Raw genomic sequence first — 19,475 nt, 5'->3', positions numbered from 1 at the left:
AAGTATCGCTGAGTAACTGGTAGCTAACGTCCAGAATTGTTCGGAGTGCAAAAGATTAAAATAAAAAAGCAGACACAATTTAGAGTCAACCAATCGGATGCAAAATGAAACTGTGACGCTAACTGGCGCAACTAAGAAGCAACTATGAGAAAATTAAGAGGCAACTGAAACGCATGAAGAGAAAACTAAACCAAGCAAACACATATCAGACACATAACTGTCGAAAAAAAATTATAAGCATATTCTCAGAGCTCCTACCCGTGACTTATTAATAATAATTAATGGGAGAGTAATTAAGAATAGGTAGGAATGATTACGACATAAGTGCGATAGAAAAGTTTTTCAAGAAATTATTCTAGAATTCTACCATATCCAATCTATTTATCAGTTGCAGTATAATTAACAATGTAAAATGCACTTACTTCGTTATATTTCAGTTGAAATTAAATTCAAAAGATATTCTTCAAGTAATGAAATAGAGACGCAATCCAGACTCATCATTTTAGACATAAAATGTAACCGTGACGCTAACACACGTAATTAAGAAGTGACAAAGAAATAATTTAATGGCAACTAAAACGTAGGTAGACACAACTAAACCAAGGAAACACACACTAGACGTTAATCAATGGCGAACATGTCGCAACCAAATTTACAAAGGTCCTACACCGGACTTATTAATAATAATAACCATTTGGCAGCTGACGTATTTTTTCGGACATATGCCAAAACTGCGGCAGTAATTGCGCGTGTATGGGAAAAAATGTAAAGCACTTTTCATACAATGAACTCACTTCTATTGCAGTCCAACAAGAAAAATTAAGAAATACCATTTATTTACATAAATTTGTTTTAATTAATTTTGTGAATGAAATTGGTAATAAGCACTTATAATTCAATCAAATTAACAAAATAATTTCTTATAATCTTTTGGCATAAAAAATTTCTTCGCATTTTTGGCACAACATAAGAAGAGTGCGAAAGCATTCCTCAGCAGTCAAACGGTTAAATAGGACTGTAAATAAGATTAAATAGCCATGACAACGAAATAAGTACGATAAGAAAGTTTTCAATGGGATTATTTCAAATTTCTACTATCGATAAACTATTTATTTGTAGAAGTGCGATTATCATTGTAAAATATGCGTACTACAATATATTCAACATGAAATCAGACTAAAAATACCTCATTGAAATAACGCAACGCAGAAGCAAGCAAACAAATGTAAATGTAAAAGTGACACATCTAGACTCTCCTAAGGAACAATTACGAGGAAACTAAAAGGCAAAACAAACGCATGCAAACATAAAAGTAGCAAGCGATAGCACACCAGACGCAAATCAGACAAACAAGTCGCAATACTATTCTCGTAGGTCAGAACCGATACACATAAACAATTATTAAAAGGAGAGTAAATATGAATATGAAGAGAAGACAGTGAAATATGTTCGATAGTATAGTTCCCTAAGAAATTATTTTAGAATACTAATATATTCAATCTATTTATCTGTTGAAGTATGATCAGCTATGTGAAATGTTTGTACTTCGATGTATTCAAGTTGGAATCAGACACAAAATATATCATAGAAAAAACGCAACCCAGATGAAACAAAGCGGATGTAATATGTAACTGTGATGATTCCAGACGTACTTAAGAAACAATTGAGGGGTAACCAAAAGGCAACTAAAACGGATACTGATACAACTAATACTAGCAAGTCCAGTCGCATAACAGATGCAAACTAAACGCAAACACATTCAAACGTGATGCAACCCTATTCTTATAGCTCCTACCTGAGATTTATAAATAATAATTAATAGGAAAGTAAACAAGAGAAAGTAGGGATAACTACGAAGTAGGTGCGTTAGAAAAATTTTCTGAAAAATTGTTTAGGAATTCTACTATATCCTATATATTTATCTGTTTAAATATGATTAGTAGTTTAATATATACGTACTATTATATCTTCGAGTTGGAATCAGATTCAATAAATATTCTTAAAATAAAGCAACCTAGATGCAATCGGACACAGCCATTTGGATGTAGAATGCAAATATAACTTTAGCACATGCTAATACGAAGCAAATAATACATAACTATAAGCAACTGAAATTCATGCAGATACAAATATAGTAAGCTATCGCAGAACAGATGCAAATCAGACGCACACATGTTGCAATCATTTTTTCAACGGTTCTACTGGAGAATATGGTACTACTCTGGTACAATCGGAAGTAAAATGTAACTATGAAGCTTAGAGACGCAATCAAGAACTCACTAAGAAGTAACTGAAAGACACCAGAAACGCAATCAGACAAAACTACAACAAACGAAACAAAACCAGACGTAAATCAGACGCCAATCAGACGCAAAGAATTCGTTACCCTATTCACAATGGTCCTATCCGATATTTAAATACAATAATAAACAGGTCAGTAAACATGAATGATAAAGAAGTACGTACGAAATTGTTTTCTAAGAAATATATTTAGAATTTTACTATACCCAATGTATTTGTTTGTTGAAATGTGATTAGAACATTTAACTGAACGTACATTGATATATTCGAACTAGATTCAGATTCAAAATATATTATAGAAAATGCCATGTAGTCCCAAATAAACAGATGTAAGATGTAACTGTGAGGATTGCAGACGCAAATGAGAAGCTAAGAGGTAACTAAAAGGAAGCAAACTCATGCAGACACAATTAATATGAGCAAACGCACCCCAGACGCAATCCAGACGCAAACTTAACTAACACAAAATCCGGACGAAAACGTACTACAGACACAATACAGACGTAGAAGTGACGTAACACTATTTTTAAAGGATTTATCCGAGACTAATAAACAATAATTAATAGGTGACAAATTAAAACTAATTAGGAATAACAACTAAATAAAAGAAATAAAAATGATTTAAAAGATATTATTTTAGAATTCTACCGTATTTAAACCATTTAGCTTTTGAAGAATGCATAGAAATTTTTGATGTATATCTTTTGATATATACGTGTTTGAATAAGACTCAAAATATAATCTTGAAATAATGCAACCTTGATGCGATTAAATGTTTGTAAGATGCAACTGCGATTTTTAGAGACGCAACTGAGACGCAACTAAAACGTAACAAACAATAACTGAAACTTATGCAGACAAATATAATACGAACAAGCGCACACAAGACGTAATTATGACTCAACCCTATTCTCAATGTTCCTACCCGAGAAAAGTATATAGCAATTAATAGAGGAGAACATAAAAATAATTAGGTGTGACAAGGAAATAGTGCGATAGAGAAGTTTTCTAACAAATAATATTAGAATTCTACTATTTCCAATTTATTTATCTGTTGGAGTATTATCTGCATTGTAAAATGTTTCGACCTACATAAATGCGAATTGTAATTATATTCAAACTCTATTCTTAATAAAACGCAAACCCGACGCTAACCAGACGCAAATCTGACACAACCATATTTTAAATAGGTAATACCCGAGACTTATAATAATTATAAATAAGTTAATAAAAAAGCATAAAAAGGAATGACAATTATATGAGTGCGATAGAAAAGTTTTTTAGTAAATAATTTTAGAATTTCTTTATGTTCATTCTATTAATCAGTTGATGAAAGATGCAAAATATAAGTACTTGAATATGTTCGATCTGTAATCATTTTCAAGATATATACTAAACATAATTCCACCCTTGAGAAACTCTAATGAATCCCAGATGCATTTCTGAAGCAACTCTATCTCAACACTGATGGAATCCTGACGTATCCGAGACGCAGAACTAACAAAAACCAAGCGCAAACGATACCCAATTCTCAAAGTACTTCCCCGAGACATTTAAAAAATAATTAATTGAAGATAAATGAACAAATGCGCATGACAGGGAAATAAGTGCAATGGAATTCGTAAAGTAGAAGCAACCCTTTCCTCAAAAGTCCTACGTGAGAATAATAAATAATAATTAATAGGATAGTAAATATGGAGAGATTAGTTACATGGAGAAATTTTTTAAGAAATTAGTTTAGAATTCTACTAAAGCACATCTATTTATTTGTCGATTTTTGATTGGAAATGTAAATGTATGTGCTTCGATATATTCGAGTCGGTATGAAATTCAATGAAAAACTTACAATAACGCAACACAAATACAATTCGGACTCAACCAATCAAATGTAAAGGTTAACTATAACGGTAACATTCGCAACTAATGAGCAAGAAAAAGGTGACTAAAAGGGAACTGAAATGCACCCAGATATAATTATAGCAAGCAAACGCACACACCAGAAGAAACACAGAGACAGACCTGACGAATATCAGTGCAAACGTGACGCAATCCATTTCTCAAACGATCTGTCCGAGAATTATATTTAATAATTTATAAGCGAGTAGATGTGAAAAAAAATAAATTACAAGTAGAAATGGTAATGAAAACGAAATAAGTGCGATATAAAGGATTTCTAAGAAAATGTTTTAAATTTCCAATATATGAAAACTTTTATCTATTGAAGTATGATTAGCAATATAATACTTACATACATCGATGTATTCGAGTTAGAACATGATTCTATTATATTTCTGAAATACCGCAACTATGTATAGACTCTACAAATACAGACTCAACAAATTGTATGAGAGATGCAATTGTTACACTTACTGATGCTACGAACTAACTAGAAAATTAGAGATTGCTAGAAGGCATCTAAAACACTTGAAAACACAACTGAAACAAGTGAACACACACCAGTCGCAGAAAAGACACAATACAGACGCAAATCTGAAGCAAATCAACTCCAAACGATACGCAACTCAGTTATCAAAGGTTCTACACGAGATATAAATAATTATTAATAGGAGAGCAAGTCCGAATAAATATGAATGACAACGAAACTAGTGCGATTGAAAAATTTTTTAAGAATTAATTAAGAATTTTACTATTTCGAATCTATAAATCTGTTGAAGTAAGATTAGAAATTTCAAATGAACGTACACAATATATTCGAATTTGAATCAGATTCAAAATATATTCTGGAAGCAACGCAACCCAGACTCAAATTATCTCATGTAAAATACTTCTATGACGCATACAGACGTAAGTAATACGTAATAAAGAGTTAACAAAATGGCAACTGGAACGCACGCAGACAAAATTATAACAAGCAATCGCTCTTTAGGCGCAAACCAGGCAAGATCCTGACTCAAACCATAGGTAAACCTAACGCCAAAGTGATGTAAACCTATTTTCGAAGTTCAGTCTGATATTTATAAGTAATAATTAATAAGATAGTAAATAAGAATGTAGGAATAACAAAGAAATAAGTGCGATAGAATAGAACTCTAAGATATTATTTTAGAATTCCACTATCTATTACATCTATATCTGCGACCTGTTTGTACGGTGAAGTTTGAAAATACGTGTAAAATATACGTTCTTACATATTTTTGAGATTAAATCAGTTTTTAAACTTATTTTTAAAATAATACAATACAGAAGCAAATCAGACTTAATCAATCGATTGTAAAATACAAAAGGAAGCTCACGGGTGCAACTAAGAAGAATCCAAGAGGTATGTAAAAGGCAACAGAAACGCATGCAGACAAAAATAAAGCAACATACCTGTCGCAAATCAGACGCACACATGTAGTAACCCTTTTTTCAAAAATCCCACCCAAAATTTACAAATTATAATTAATTGACGAGTAAGTATGTTAAAATAAGAAAGACAACAAAATAAGTAGGATAGAAAATTTATCTGAGGAATCATTTTGGAATTCTTCTATTTCCAATATATTTATATGATTAATTATGATTAACTATGTAAAATATTCAAAGTATAAATGGATAGTATATAATAGAATTCTAAAATTATTTCTTAAAAGACATTTCTGTCGCATTTATTTTCTTGTCATTCGTATTTACACTACTATTATTTAATACGTATAAGACCCTAGAAGTTCCTATGAAAACAGAGTTTGGTCACGTTTGCGTTTTGCTTGCGTCTGGATCGCTTCTAATTTGCGCTTAGATTGGGTTTGACAGTACTATTTGTACCTGCATGCATATCAGTTGTCTTCTGGTTACCTCTTAGTTGTTTTTTAGTTGCGTCTGAAAGTGTCACAGTTGCATTTTACATCCTACAGTTTGAATTTCGATTGAATCTTTGTTGGATTATTTAAATAAAATTTTTTGAATAAGATTTCAAAACGAGATTTGAAATCATATTCAAAATAAATTCATGAAATAATGCAACGCATATGATCTGAAGTGATGTACAATTTTATCGCTAACAGAAGAAACAAAATAGTAAATAAAAGGCAATTGATGCGAATACGGAAGCGACTTGTACAAGCAAACGAACACAAAATGCAAGCCAAACGAAATTAGACGCAACCTTGTCGTAACCCTATTCTTAAAAATCCTACCTGCAATTTATAAATAATAATTAAATACTAGTAAATAAGTGTAAGTTGGAATGACAACATTATAAAAGATATAGATAAGTTTTCACAGGATTTATTTTAGAATTCTACTATACCGAACCTCTTTATCTGTAGAAGTATGATTAGCAGTGTAAAGTATAAGCTTTTTATATTTTTGTGCTAGGATCTGACTCAACATATATACTTAAAGTAACGCAATGCAGATGCAACCTAACAAATATAAATGCGACTATTATCTTTACAGAGGCAACTATGAAGTTACTAAGAAGTAAGAGAAAGGCAAGTAAAACGCATACAGGTACTACTTAAGCAAGCAAACAAATTCCAAAACAAAACGTTATTGTGAAAAAGACCTCAACTGAACGCTACAATATTCTCAAAAGTTTTCAAAAAGACTAATAAATAATAATAAATAGCAGAAAATATAAGTCAATATGTACGGTAGAAAGTTTCTCTTAGGAATTATAATAAAATCATAATATATCCAATCTATTTATGTATTTAAGTATGATAAGCAAAATGTACGTACATATATATGTCAGAGTTGGAATCACATACAGAAGATGTTCTCAAAATAATGCTACCAGGCGCAAGCCAGTCTCTGCCAATCGGATGAAAAATGTAATTGTGGCAAATACAGACGCAACAATGTAGTAACTAAGAGATAAGTAAAAGGCAACTGCAACGCATGCTGATACTAATAAATAAAGTAAACGCATACCAGTAGTAAACTTGATGCATTCTATATGCAAACGTGATGCAAACCTATACACAAAGATCCAACCCGATACAAATAAATAATCATTAATAGGATAATAAGTTAATGTACATAAGAAGGACAACTAAATACGATCGATATAAACATATTCATACGAATTATTTTAGAATTCTACTATATACAATTTATTAATATGTTGAAATATGATTAGGAAAATGTACGTAAATATATGAATGTGAGTTCGAATCAGATACAGAAGATATTCTTAAATTGACACAATACAGACGGAATTGCAACAAAGAAGCGACTGAGAAGAAACTGAAAGGTAAGTGTAACAAACCGAACACAACTAAAGCAGGCAGACGCACCCGAGACGCAAATCAGACGTAAACCTATTCTTGAATATTCTAACCGAAACTTATAAATAATTGTTAATAAAAGAGTAAATAAGTTTAAATACGAATGACAACGAAATAAATGCGATGATAAAGCTATCAAAGAAATTATTTTATTAATCTACTATACTTATTCTATTTACCTGTTTTTGTATAACCGGAAAAGTAAAATGTATGTATTTTGATATATTCAAGTTGGAATCCGATCCAAAATATAAGTCTCTCATTACGTAATGTATACATAAACAAGAGATATAAAATACAACTGTAAAGCTGAAAGACGCAACTAATAAGTGATGAAGAGTTTTCAAAATGGCAATTAGATAGCATGCAGACACAAGAAATTCGGTTAAACGTACAGCAGACGCAAATAAGAAGCAAACAAGATGCAACGCTACTCTCAGAGGTCCTATCCGAAAGTTATATATAATTATAAAAAGGAGAAAAAATGGGAATAAATTGAATAGGAAACGAAATAAGTGCTATAGAGAAGTTTTCTGAGGATTAATTTAGAAATCTACTATATCCAAACCTTTTATATGTTGAAATATAATTAGCAGTGTAACATGTTCGTATTTCGTTATATTCGGATTGTATTCTGATTCAAATGATGCTCGTAAAGCAACGTAACACATATTCAACCCTAAATCAACAAATCGAAGGTAAAATGCAACCATGACGATTCAAGGATCATCTAAGAAGCAACTAAAAGGTAACTAATATGAAACTGAAAGGCATGCAAACACAACTAAAGCTAGCAAACGCACGACAGACAGAAAATAGACACGAGAATGACGCTAATCTGATGTAAAATAAATGTAATCCTATTCAAAAGGATCGTACCCGAGACTTTTAAATAATAATTATTGAAAGGGTAAATAAGGATAAATAGGAATGATAATGAAATAGGTGCGATAGAAAAGTTTTCTAAGAATTTACTTTAGCATTCTACTATAATCAATTAACTTATACGTGGAAGTAGGCTCTGGTCCTCTTCTTTCCTTTATGTTTTTTTTCTATTTACTCTTAACGCAATTATAAAAGATTCACTGTCACATCTTTATTGGGGAAATGATGGTCTGGCTTTAACGAAGGGTGTCTTATATCCTTTATGGAAAGCGTGTTGTCACATATTGTTTTATTAAACACATACTACATTTCTTAGTATCTTTCGTATTGCTGGAATTAAACAAGAATAAAAAATGTACTAATTACTGCATTTTTATTACAAGGTCTACGTGATTTTCTTCTCGATTGGAGAAATGTTCAGCAAACAGATTACACTTTCCTGAATATATTTTAAAAGCGACCATATCTAAATTTGTGATCGTAACTTCTTATATGTCGTGTGCTTAACTACGAATTGTTATATGAAAAGTGTTTATAATGGAGCAATCTACCAATTAGTTGAAATCATCGAGGACAGCACAAATACTTGTCAAGCTGGTGTCCATCGTACGAATATTTATCGTTGCTTGTCTATTCTCTGTACACCGCAAAAACGTTTGGAATATTATTCACCGTGCATACTCTCGATATATTCCTCAATAAACTTCGCGCCAATATTTTAATGTATGTAAATATCTAATATAACTTGAATTGAATACTATTTAATAAACGATTATTCACTGAAACCATGTAAGAACGAACAAATTTTAGCGAAGGTAAAAGCAGAACATATGATTAATAAAATATATATGATTATGCTGAACACTTTCAGATAAAAAGAAATGCAACGTAAATGAAAAATTAAATTATCAGAACTTATCGGCAAAAATTCGAGAGATGAATATTAAGAACAGCCGTTGACAGGGTCGAATGCTGAGTACAACTGAGAACGATGGAAGGTCATATTCATTCAATGTGGCAACAACCCGAGCGTCGAGCAGTCTCGTCTTCGCTTTTCGTTTCTCTTAACTTCGTCTTCTTCTCTCTTACACCGATTCTGAAAGTTTCATTATCTAATGTTGGTGAAAAAGTGATGGTCGTGCTGTGACAAAGGAAAACTTATTTCACTCAAGGCAAGCTCGGAGCCATGTTTTGTTTTAATTTTTTCCACCGTGGTCCTTTAACGAAATAATTTTTTATAAAACTAATAAGATGACGCAACTTTTCAGAGTATTTATCTAAGAAGTTATTTTAGAATTCTTTTGCGTTTAATCATATTTTAACTTAATGTAATATGATTAGATTTGTAAAATAAGAGTACTTTAATGTCTCTTAAGATATTAGAAGGAAAAATTATGAAAATGCGTAATGACATGCAACCATTGGCACGATAGTACTTGCATTGGATGATTTACAATTAGATTTCCCAAGAAATATCGACGTTGGTCTTACTACATGTATGGTGCTTTATATAGAGTTTCACGCGCTAACGCTGACTCAACTCTAAAATCCACCTACCGCGATATCGATGCTCGATACCTTTCTGATTCGGGTGCTTTCAATTTGCCCTACGAACAGAAAATTTAGTGGACCGCTCTTTCTGATAGCTGTCCGATATCCTCACCGGCAGATATAACGGATTATTAAGCATGACCGTTCGTGCTTTTCAAATTTCAGGCAATAAAAGTATAATCCTCGTTAGGATTTTTAAACACTTCCGCGATACTGACGTGTGTGTTAAAATAAAGCTGACTCTACTATAAAATTAGCGTTGGCGAGATAATCTAATCGAAAATTTCAAGGAAATAAAACGAAGTCCACGATAGATCCTTCAATCGCAGCCGAACGCCCAAGCGAAAGTTACAATAATATTGATTCTACTCCATAATAAGCTAATAATAAAACTGAAGATAATAATCACCATTTGTATTTGGAGACATAATAGGAGATGAACTTGAAGTATATTTTAGAGAATGTTGCGTATTTCTGAAAGGATCTTTAAACAATGCGAATAATATGATTCAAGACATTGGAAATAAGATAAATATCGTAGTTTTGAGTTGGTTAACAATTCGTGCCATTATGTCGTACCAAAATTCGCACAAGCAATCATTATTTAACACAATTTTCTTTTCCTAGATTTGCATTGAAACATTAATTCTAGTATTTTCCATCGTTTTAACATACTATGTATGAATTCTCATCGTGACTGTGATAGAATTACAAAATTCTCTTTGTCTCATCGTATTTATTTACCTCCAATGAATGTCGAATCGTACCCCATAATGTTTCATTATGTTTTTTTATGGACTTTTAAGCCTAAAATATTAAAATTCTGTCTAAATAATTAAGGAGCTATATTATCACTATGTTCGGGTAATAATATAAATAGAAACATTTTTCTTTGCCCTGTTTTCTTCCTCTTTTATTCACTTTTCTACATAATATTTCATTTAATTCTAGCCAATTGAGCGCAATGCATTATCTGGTTTTACAATATAAATATAATATATAGATCACGTTCATTCCAGATATAAATATATAGTTTAGTATTAGTGTCAAGACTATGGAATCAGTTGGTAGCAGCGATGAATAGGAATTCTTGAGTGAATAAAGTACAAAGAAGGTTACTTGCCAAACCGATGTTAAAAATTGTCAATAACAAAAATTTCGATGATCTGCAATGTAATCTTCATGAGGTATGAAAAGAGAGTTAATCATAGGAAAAATTACAAGATATATGATTGTATATTTAGTCATTCAAATGTCTGAAGGTGTTAAGGGAAGATCCAATAACGGTGTGTAGAGATTAAAATATAACTTATCCTGGTCCACAAACTGCTAAGAAAGTGGAGAGAGGAAATTTTATAAAGTTAGTTCCTGTATAAATGCTACAGAAATGCAAGACTTTATGAAACCAAATGATTTTAGAGAGGAGGAATGGTAGTATATGTATTTACTCTACATTCAGTAGATTTGATATAAAAGTAAATTTAAACATTGCAAAAGAAAAATATGTTTGTTTTAGAATTAAACAGATTACAGTATGATCAACAAAAATGCATAATTTTCAATCGTGTTACGTATCTGGGAGCTGCAGCAATGAATGCACCAAAATCATAAAGTGAAATACAACGTAATATGAACATTTTAAATATCTTAGACAGGGTATTAAAATTTCAGTCTTTGTGCAAAGTAGATCCCAAGGAACTTTTTAGGATAAAAATTCGATATGCTAAAGATGAAAATTGAAGTGGAAGTTCTTTTTTTAATTACGATATAATAAAACGTACTTTACGATTGATTAAAATACATAATTATCTTGATTTGTCTAGTTTATACGATGTTGTCATTTAGCAAATAATTGTCCAATATGAAATACTATTAATTTCATTTTATACACGTAGAGAAAGTTTCGGACTTTGTCCCGCGTGCTTTGCTTTCAGATGGTCTCATTGTAAAAGCGTGGAAACTGCTATTTATCAATATCATGTTTTTAGATGTGATATACCAAGCACAATAAGTGTTATATTAAAATCAATTTCATTGCTTTTCTCGATTACCACACAGTCCATTATTAATTAATCATTTGTACGCAGGATGGACGAGAGTCAGATTCTTTTTTAAATCCTTCCTCAGAGCACAACGACCAATGACAAATTCATTAACAGTGTTTGACTATAATAATTATGACTCAGGCGATGAAACATTTAATTCTCATGTATTTATTCATGAAATTATCGTGGAAGTAAAGGAGGAAGTTGGCAAAAATGAAGTAGTACAGTTCCTAAGGATAGGAAGTATTGCAAAGGTTGGATTAATTTAGTAACGCATGATTGTTTGATTATACAACTAGTATCCAGTAAGCAACGGTGTATAATTATTGTAGATGAAACATTTATTGGTTTTCCTGATAACACTAGACGTGAGGTGAAACATAACAATATGCGTTAACTTGAAATGGTATGCATTATTAGTTTGACAATAAATTAATATAAAATTGATATAAATAATTATACGATATTAAAGCTATTTTTTGCCTGTGTATCTACTAAATATTTTTAATAGACATGTATATCGTATTTATAATAGTTGTTATTGTTACATCAAGTCAGCACTGGCTCATCATTCCAGGATCGATTTTACCATATATGTGGCCAGGGAGATCCAGCTAACCCAGTTTTGGAAACTCTTAATATAGGGATATCAAGAGAGGGCAAAATATTCATTAAAATAGCAGTTGATTCAGTTATAAGAAGTACCAGGAAATTAGTTTGATTCGATTCTCCTGTTGAAGTATTTCCAAAAATGATAGATTTTGGTACTTTAATAAGAGATATTTAGTACAATAATTTTTCTTATCTCTAAAAACGTAAATTGCTTTTCACATCCAATAGTATTCTTATTATTACACAAATTATTAACATTATAAATTTATTAAGACTGACTTTTTTAATACAGATAATATCTGGCGATGGAATTTCATTACGACGTACAAGGTATAGAAACATCAGAAGAATTGGTTAGGAGCAGAAAAAATATTGCTCTTTAATGAGCTTCAACAATATGCGTCGTCACATTAAATCTCACGGTGAGAATAAATTCAGGTCTTTAATATATTATGATATACTATTCAGATTTTATTATAATATAATGTAATAAAATTTCTATAATGTCAATAATATATATTTTTATTTATGCACCCATAGATGGTAATGAACACATGTTATGCTGAACAGGAGAGGTATCGAAAGATTTTTTTGCAGTTGAATTGGCAAGCCGTGGAGATGTTGGAAAAAAAATGATAACAGTCCGATTTTTTAATATTACTAACAAAACAAGGAATTCATGGCACATAACGCATAGAGGTATGTCAACTTTTAAGTAATTGATTCAATTCCCAAGAGAAGATGTACAAATATAGAACAATGATTACTGTGTTTATCATATTATATTAATTTCCCACCATACTCCACCACTTTGCTTTTACCTTGTTAATGTGACATTATGTATGATATATAATGAAATGCGATATCGTTAAAGAAACGTATATGAAATACATTAACAGAAATGTTACTGTGAATGTGTTATATTGAGGAACATCAACGGAACTATTCCAGTACATGATTTTCTCAAAGGGACCGATGGTTTAGGCCAGGATTCTTTGAACAAAATACGTAAAGTTTATGCAGCATTTAAAGTAGAAGTTTCATATTGCCAAAGTTTTAATTCTTAAATTGCTAGTTTATTGTAATTTTTGAAAATAATTAATTGAAGCAACCTAAACATTTTTGCATCATACATATACCATTATATTATCGATTAATTTTAATGCTTGATATTATTTGACATTAATTAACAAAATTTGCGCATTTGCAAATGCCGGAAACAAGCATTTCGCATTCTGATAAGGTGAAAGTACAATTATAGTATACGAGATTAATCTAAAGACAGATATGATAATCTTAACATGTGATTTTATCAATTGAAACGTTAGATAGATAATAGTCAAATCATTTTCATACCCAATACCGTGCTATAAACATATTTTCTGTAATTATAGTATACTAATACTTTTCTCTCTTCATGACCAACTTTCCGAACTTTATAAACATTTCTGCATTCTTAGTGTTGAACCAGATATATTTGCAGCACAATGGTTATTGACTCTTTTTACAACATGATTTCCATTGTATCTTATATTCCACATTTTAAATGTTTTCCACTTTCAAGGACTCGACATTCTCTTCCATGTAACTCTATGCGCATTGTTTATAGTAAGTTGTTCTTCGCTTATACGTCTAGATAAAATTATCATTTTATTATTGCAAATATGATTTTCTTTTGTAATCTATTTACTGTTATCCAAAAAGGAGTTATTATAAATGGATTTTGAAAGAATTTTAAATTAGTTTAAAATACATTTACCTAATCGTTGCAGAAATGTAGAAATACCACGTTATCTAATGGAACTGGCCTATTCCGTTACATTAAAGAAATTGGAGACACACGAAGCAGAATTCATAATATTGAAATGTAACTTTATATATTATGCTTGAACGAATTAATTATGTATATAGATATTTTTGAATATTTCTACAACCCTTTCGAGCAATCAAACTTGTTTTACACATTACTACAAAGCCAATATCTGCCAGTATGTATGTCATCTCTGAAAATCTTGAATTGTCGTCGCAAATATTAACTAATACTCGAGTGACGAAGAACCGCGATAGAATCAACAAGTAATCACTTTGTACATTCTATATGTAAACAAGAAAGCCTTTCGTCTGGCCTTTAAAACAGTTTTCTTCTAATTGAAACAGTCTCGACAATTTGATACCATTATTATCTAGATGCATTGTCTCAATTCTTCCAAGAGACCAATAGAGAAGTGATAAATTGTCCTGTTTCAATAGTACAAATGTGCCTACTATTTTAAGATTTCCATTTCTAAATCTAAATATTTCATTAAGTTCACCCCGATGGATGTTTATGTCATAGGCTTTCGACGCATCGCGCGTATCTTTAATATTATTTGTACATTATATAATGATAAAATATAATGGATATTGTACAGTTTTTGAACTTTTACTGAGAATCCTAATTAATGTGTATAAGTGATGTTTTGTAACTTAAAATAGATTAATATATTGTCTATTAATTGGAATATTGGATCACAGTATTTCGAGTATAGTGAGTATAATCTCAGAATATAGAGTATGAACCGATTGTTCCCAATATCTAATACCTTTCGCATTCGTATTAAATAATATAGTCTTATTACCTATTAGCGACATCTCTATTACATATTATATAAGGTGTGTCCAAGCAAAATGTTTCCGATCAAAATATATTGCTTACCAGGGATAAACATTCATAACTTGGAACGTAAAGTGGATCATAAATCTTGAGCCTTCCCATGCAGCAGCAGTTTCAACGAAATATCATTTTGGACAGCTATACTTTAGTGATTATAACGGGGGTGGGATGGAAGATTTTTTGATTGGAGTGGAAGAAGATTAAAGTAAACGTTCGGCCAATCAGTGACGATGGTGCGATCGTTTCCTATATAGATGGCATTTCATACACGTCAGGTGGATGAAGCTTGTGAGCTCGCCACCGAAGAAGCATCATAGTAACTTGGCCGCCATCTGTTCAATCTATTCGACTAAATTTCGTCGTTGTTATTTGTGAACATCCTAATTGTAAATTTGTACTGAACAATATTCTAGTTTTATTTCTTATATTTTATCTCTTTGGAAAGTATATATATAATAGTATTGTAGGAAAGAAGCGAAAAATTTGGAAGTAGAGCGTACCGTATCGAATAAAATCTTAAACATGATGGATCCCTATACACTTCGAGATTACGACAAAGGAGATAAAATAAGATATTCTTTGCCAGCTTACATACAAAGGTATGAAGCAGTGATCGAAGTTCTTTGCAGTGATAAATACGGTGGCAAGATACAAAAGGTTCGGTATCACATTAATATTCTTTTTCATAGTTGTACATTTTATTTGTTTAACATTAATTCTGGTTCGTGTAGATCTCGAAAGATCTCAAAAGATCATCCTTTTATATAGATATTATGTAAATTCAATAAAATTTATCGTATTATACATTTTTTTCTAATTACCTGTTTCCATATTGTTCCTATAGATTATTGATTTTGGCTGTGGAAATCTTGACTTTTTGGATTCCCTAAAACGTATCTCCGATGTAAAAGAAATATTGTGCGTAGATATTGATAGATGTATTCTCGAAAATAACAAGCGCAAAGCCAAGCCGTTTGTTCATGATTTTGTACATTTAAGAAAAGGCCCACTTCAGATACACGTTTACGAAGGAAGCGTTTCTAGCAATGACAAAAAATTGCAAAAAGCCGATGCAGTGATATGTATGGAATTGTGAGTTATTACCAAAGATAATTATCTCTTGATAATATATTTGCAACGAATACTAATAATAGAAATTTTTTAGGATTGAACACTTAGATTCGAATGCATTAAAGGATTTTCCATTTAACATCTTTGGTTATATCAAACCAAAAGTAGCAATTGTAACAACGCCAAATGCAGAATGTAATGAATTATTTCCTCATTTCTCCGGACTCCAGCATCCAGAAAGAAAGATTGAATGGTCTAGAGAACAATTTCAGGCCTGGTATATTTTTTACACATTTTAGATTCTTGTATATATAAGTATACGTATATGTATAAATACACACATACGTACATACTTACATATATACGCGCACGTTAATATAGTTACTTTCTAATGAATTACATTCATTTGTAGGGTGGAGAATATAATTATAAGTTTTCCTGATTATCATGTATCGTTCCGTGGCATTTGTAATGGACCAGAAGGTACGGAACATCTAGGTGCTCGCACACAAATGGCCGTTTTTCATCGCAATAGCGACGAGAACTGTTCAGAATCATTAGGAATTGATAATATATATAAATTCGTAACTTCGCATAATTTTCCATTTATAATTGACAAACGTTCGGACACAGAAAAGATTTTAGACGAAGTTTTTTACCATCTTGAAGAGTCGCAAAATATGGATAATATACGAGGAGAAATGTCACTTGAATCTTTAGTATTGAACTTGAGGAAATTAAATATTACAATTGAATCACTGAAAACAATTCTGGAGGAAGCAGGATTGACCATAATTGATTACGAAGATGGTCCTGCTACATGTATTCCAGTGCAACCACGTACTATACGTGAAAGGCATAAAGATTATGAAATATGTTTGGGTTACGATGGATATATAGTGGATGAAATTAAGTGGGATTCTGATGACTGTGACGAAGAAGAAGAACAGAATGTTGTTATACCTGAGAGAAATTCTTCCCCAGAAAGTGACATTACTTATCTGTTTGATAGTGAAAATAATTCATCAAGTGATAATAATCTTTCTGACAGGGTAAACATCCCTGAATCTGTTGCTGATCCAATTAATTCCGTTTTATAATATAATTAAGTTTCGTCATCATTAATGGGATTAATTTTTATATGTTATCAGAAGGTGATACAGCCAATATTTCAAACGAAGTCAATAATACACTTATAAAGCGAACTGAAATGCTAAATATAACATTTGATTTCTACCATTCTGTAACAGTATTATTCTCTTCGACATAGCCTCAACAGCTCTTCGTTCATTTGTTTCAATTGAAATGCTCCTAAGGCGATGATACATCAACAGATAAAAACATGCTTTATCCATTATTGTTGATTAACAGTTTCATCCCTCATACACATTGAGAGATGAATCTGTTAATCTGGAAGGAGCAAGTAATAGAGAACTGAAGCAAGTAATTGTCGATTATTTATTATGATGATCATATTGTTGCAATGGATCTGCGTCAATTACAAATCAAACACAACACACAGATTCATCACGAATACTTAGAAATTCTAAAGAGATGAGTTCTAAACGCAAATCGTTAAGGCCTGAAAATATAAGCAACTACGATATATCAAAAACATTTCGATTGGGCGATAAACCGATGCTGCCAACTAATGGCGTAAGAAATATTAGTCGAAATTCTCTATAGGATTCTAATAATACTTAACGTCTCGAATCCATCAAGTATATCAACGATGTTCATTATATAACTGTCCGTTACAAAAAGTGATACAATTGAAGAGAACCATATAATTGAAAACGTACTTACAATAATGAGAATGATATAATAGAAAATATATCTTTGAATAAAATAATATGTATTTACTTCCCGTGTGCCGAAGAATATTGTGATATTATATGACAATCTTTTGAAGAAGAAAATTTAAAAGATATTCAATCTGAAAAATATTTAGTAAAGACCATTGACGGATGGAAGGATTATTCAATAAATTTCAATCCAGTTTGTTTAACATGTCTAGGTAGCATTATTGAAATATTACCAGATACTCCGGAGTCCTTAGATATTTCTCCAAATAGCTGGATATCAAAAATTATAGATACTGGCAATCCCTATTCGAATCACCGATAGGGACATCGAAATATGATTTATCTAGTATAGTGCATAATAAATTCGCCAAGGGTAGCTCACGCACCACGATTTGAAAATTTAGAACCGATGTTAATAGAAAATGTAGATCTTGCAAATAATAGTGATTTCATTAATGATATGAAATGAATGGAAAAATACATTTTGTAAGTCTGAAACTACATAACTTTTCAATTCCATTATTGCCTATCAATTAATTTCATTATTATCTTTGTCAATTAAACAATGTAATAATTTTATAGAAATATAATAAATGTTTATGTCATTATTTTTACAATAATCCTTCCATGTATTCCATACATTACAAAATTTATGGTCTGTTAAGAGTGCTTAATTAAAAAGTTCATTTTTATCAAAAATATGAAATTTATACCAATTATTTTGCTATAATATTACAATGTTCACAGTAATAAAATGAACGCTTATATACATGAATATGCATACGTATAACGTATGTATAAGTGCACGTAGTTAAGTAAAGATACACATATGTGTATATATATATATATATTTACATATATATATATTTACATATATATACATATATATACACACACGCAAACACATACTATAAATATATATGTACATGGATATGTGTGTATGTGTATGTGACTTTGTTTGTTTGTGTATATTTATTTATACGTTTATTCATTTCTATATACTTAACAAATACCGTGATATAGATATATTTTCTGTAATTATAGTTTACTAATACTTTTCTCTCATCATGACCAACTTTCCGAACTTTATAAACATTTCTGCATTCTTGGTGTTGAACCAGATATATTTGCAGCACAATGGTTATTGCCTCTGTTTACAACATGATTTCCATTGTATCTTATATTCCACATTTTAAATGTTTTCCGCTTTCAAGGACTCGACATTCTCTTCCATGTAACTCTATGTGCATTGTTTATAGTAAGTTGTTCTTCGCTTATACGTCTAGATAAAATAATCATTTTATTGTTGCAAATACGATTT

The 19,475-nt window shown here is 30.9% G+C and overlaps 1 protein-coding gene and 1 pseudogene across 1 annotated transcript; both read left to right on the top strand.

The window, feature by feature from the left end:
• The first annotated feature begins 1,636 nt into the window (after positions 1 to 1,636).
• On the top strand, positions 1,637 to 14,515 carry LOC146872110 (rab GTPase-activating protein 1-like; annotated as a pseudogene).
• A 1,285-nt stretch (positions 14,516 to 15,800) lies between these two features.
• On the top strand, positions 15,801 to 17,449 carry LOC118450735 (small RNA 2'-O-methyltransferase-like). Its single transcript, XM_035886581.2, has 4 exons — positions 15,801 to 15,935; positions 16,123 to 16,370; positions 16,444 to 16,626; positions 16,762 to 17,449. The coding sequence occupies exons 1-4, from the start codon at positions 15,801 to 15,803 to the stop codon at positions 17,447 to 17,449; spliced, it is 1,254 nt and encodes a 417-aa protein (XP_035742474.2).
• Positions 17,450 to 19,475: the final 2,026 nt, after the last annotated feature.

This window comes from Vespa mandarinia, unplaced genomic scaffold (genome assembly GCF_050613455.1).
Source record: "Vespa mandarinia isolate Hongniang unplaced genomic scaffold, ASM5061345v1 scaffold_51, whole genome shotgun sequence".
Classification (NCBI taxonomy): domain Eukaryota; kingdom Metazoa; phylum Arthropoda; class Insecta; order Hymenoptera; family Vespidae; genus Vespa; species Vespa mandarinia.
Note: the sequence above shows the minus strand (reverse complement) of the source record. Positions and strands in the feature narration are given on the sequence as shown.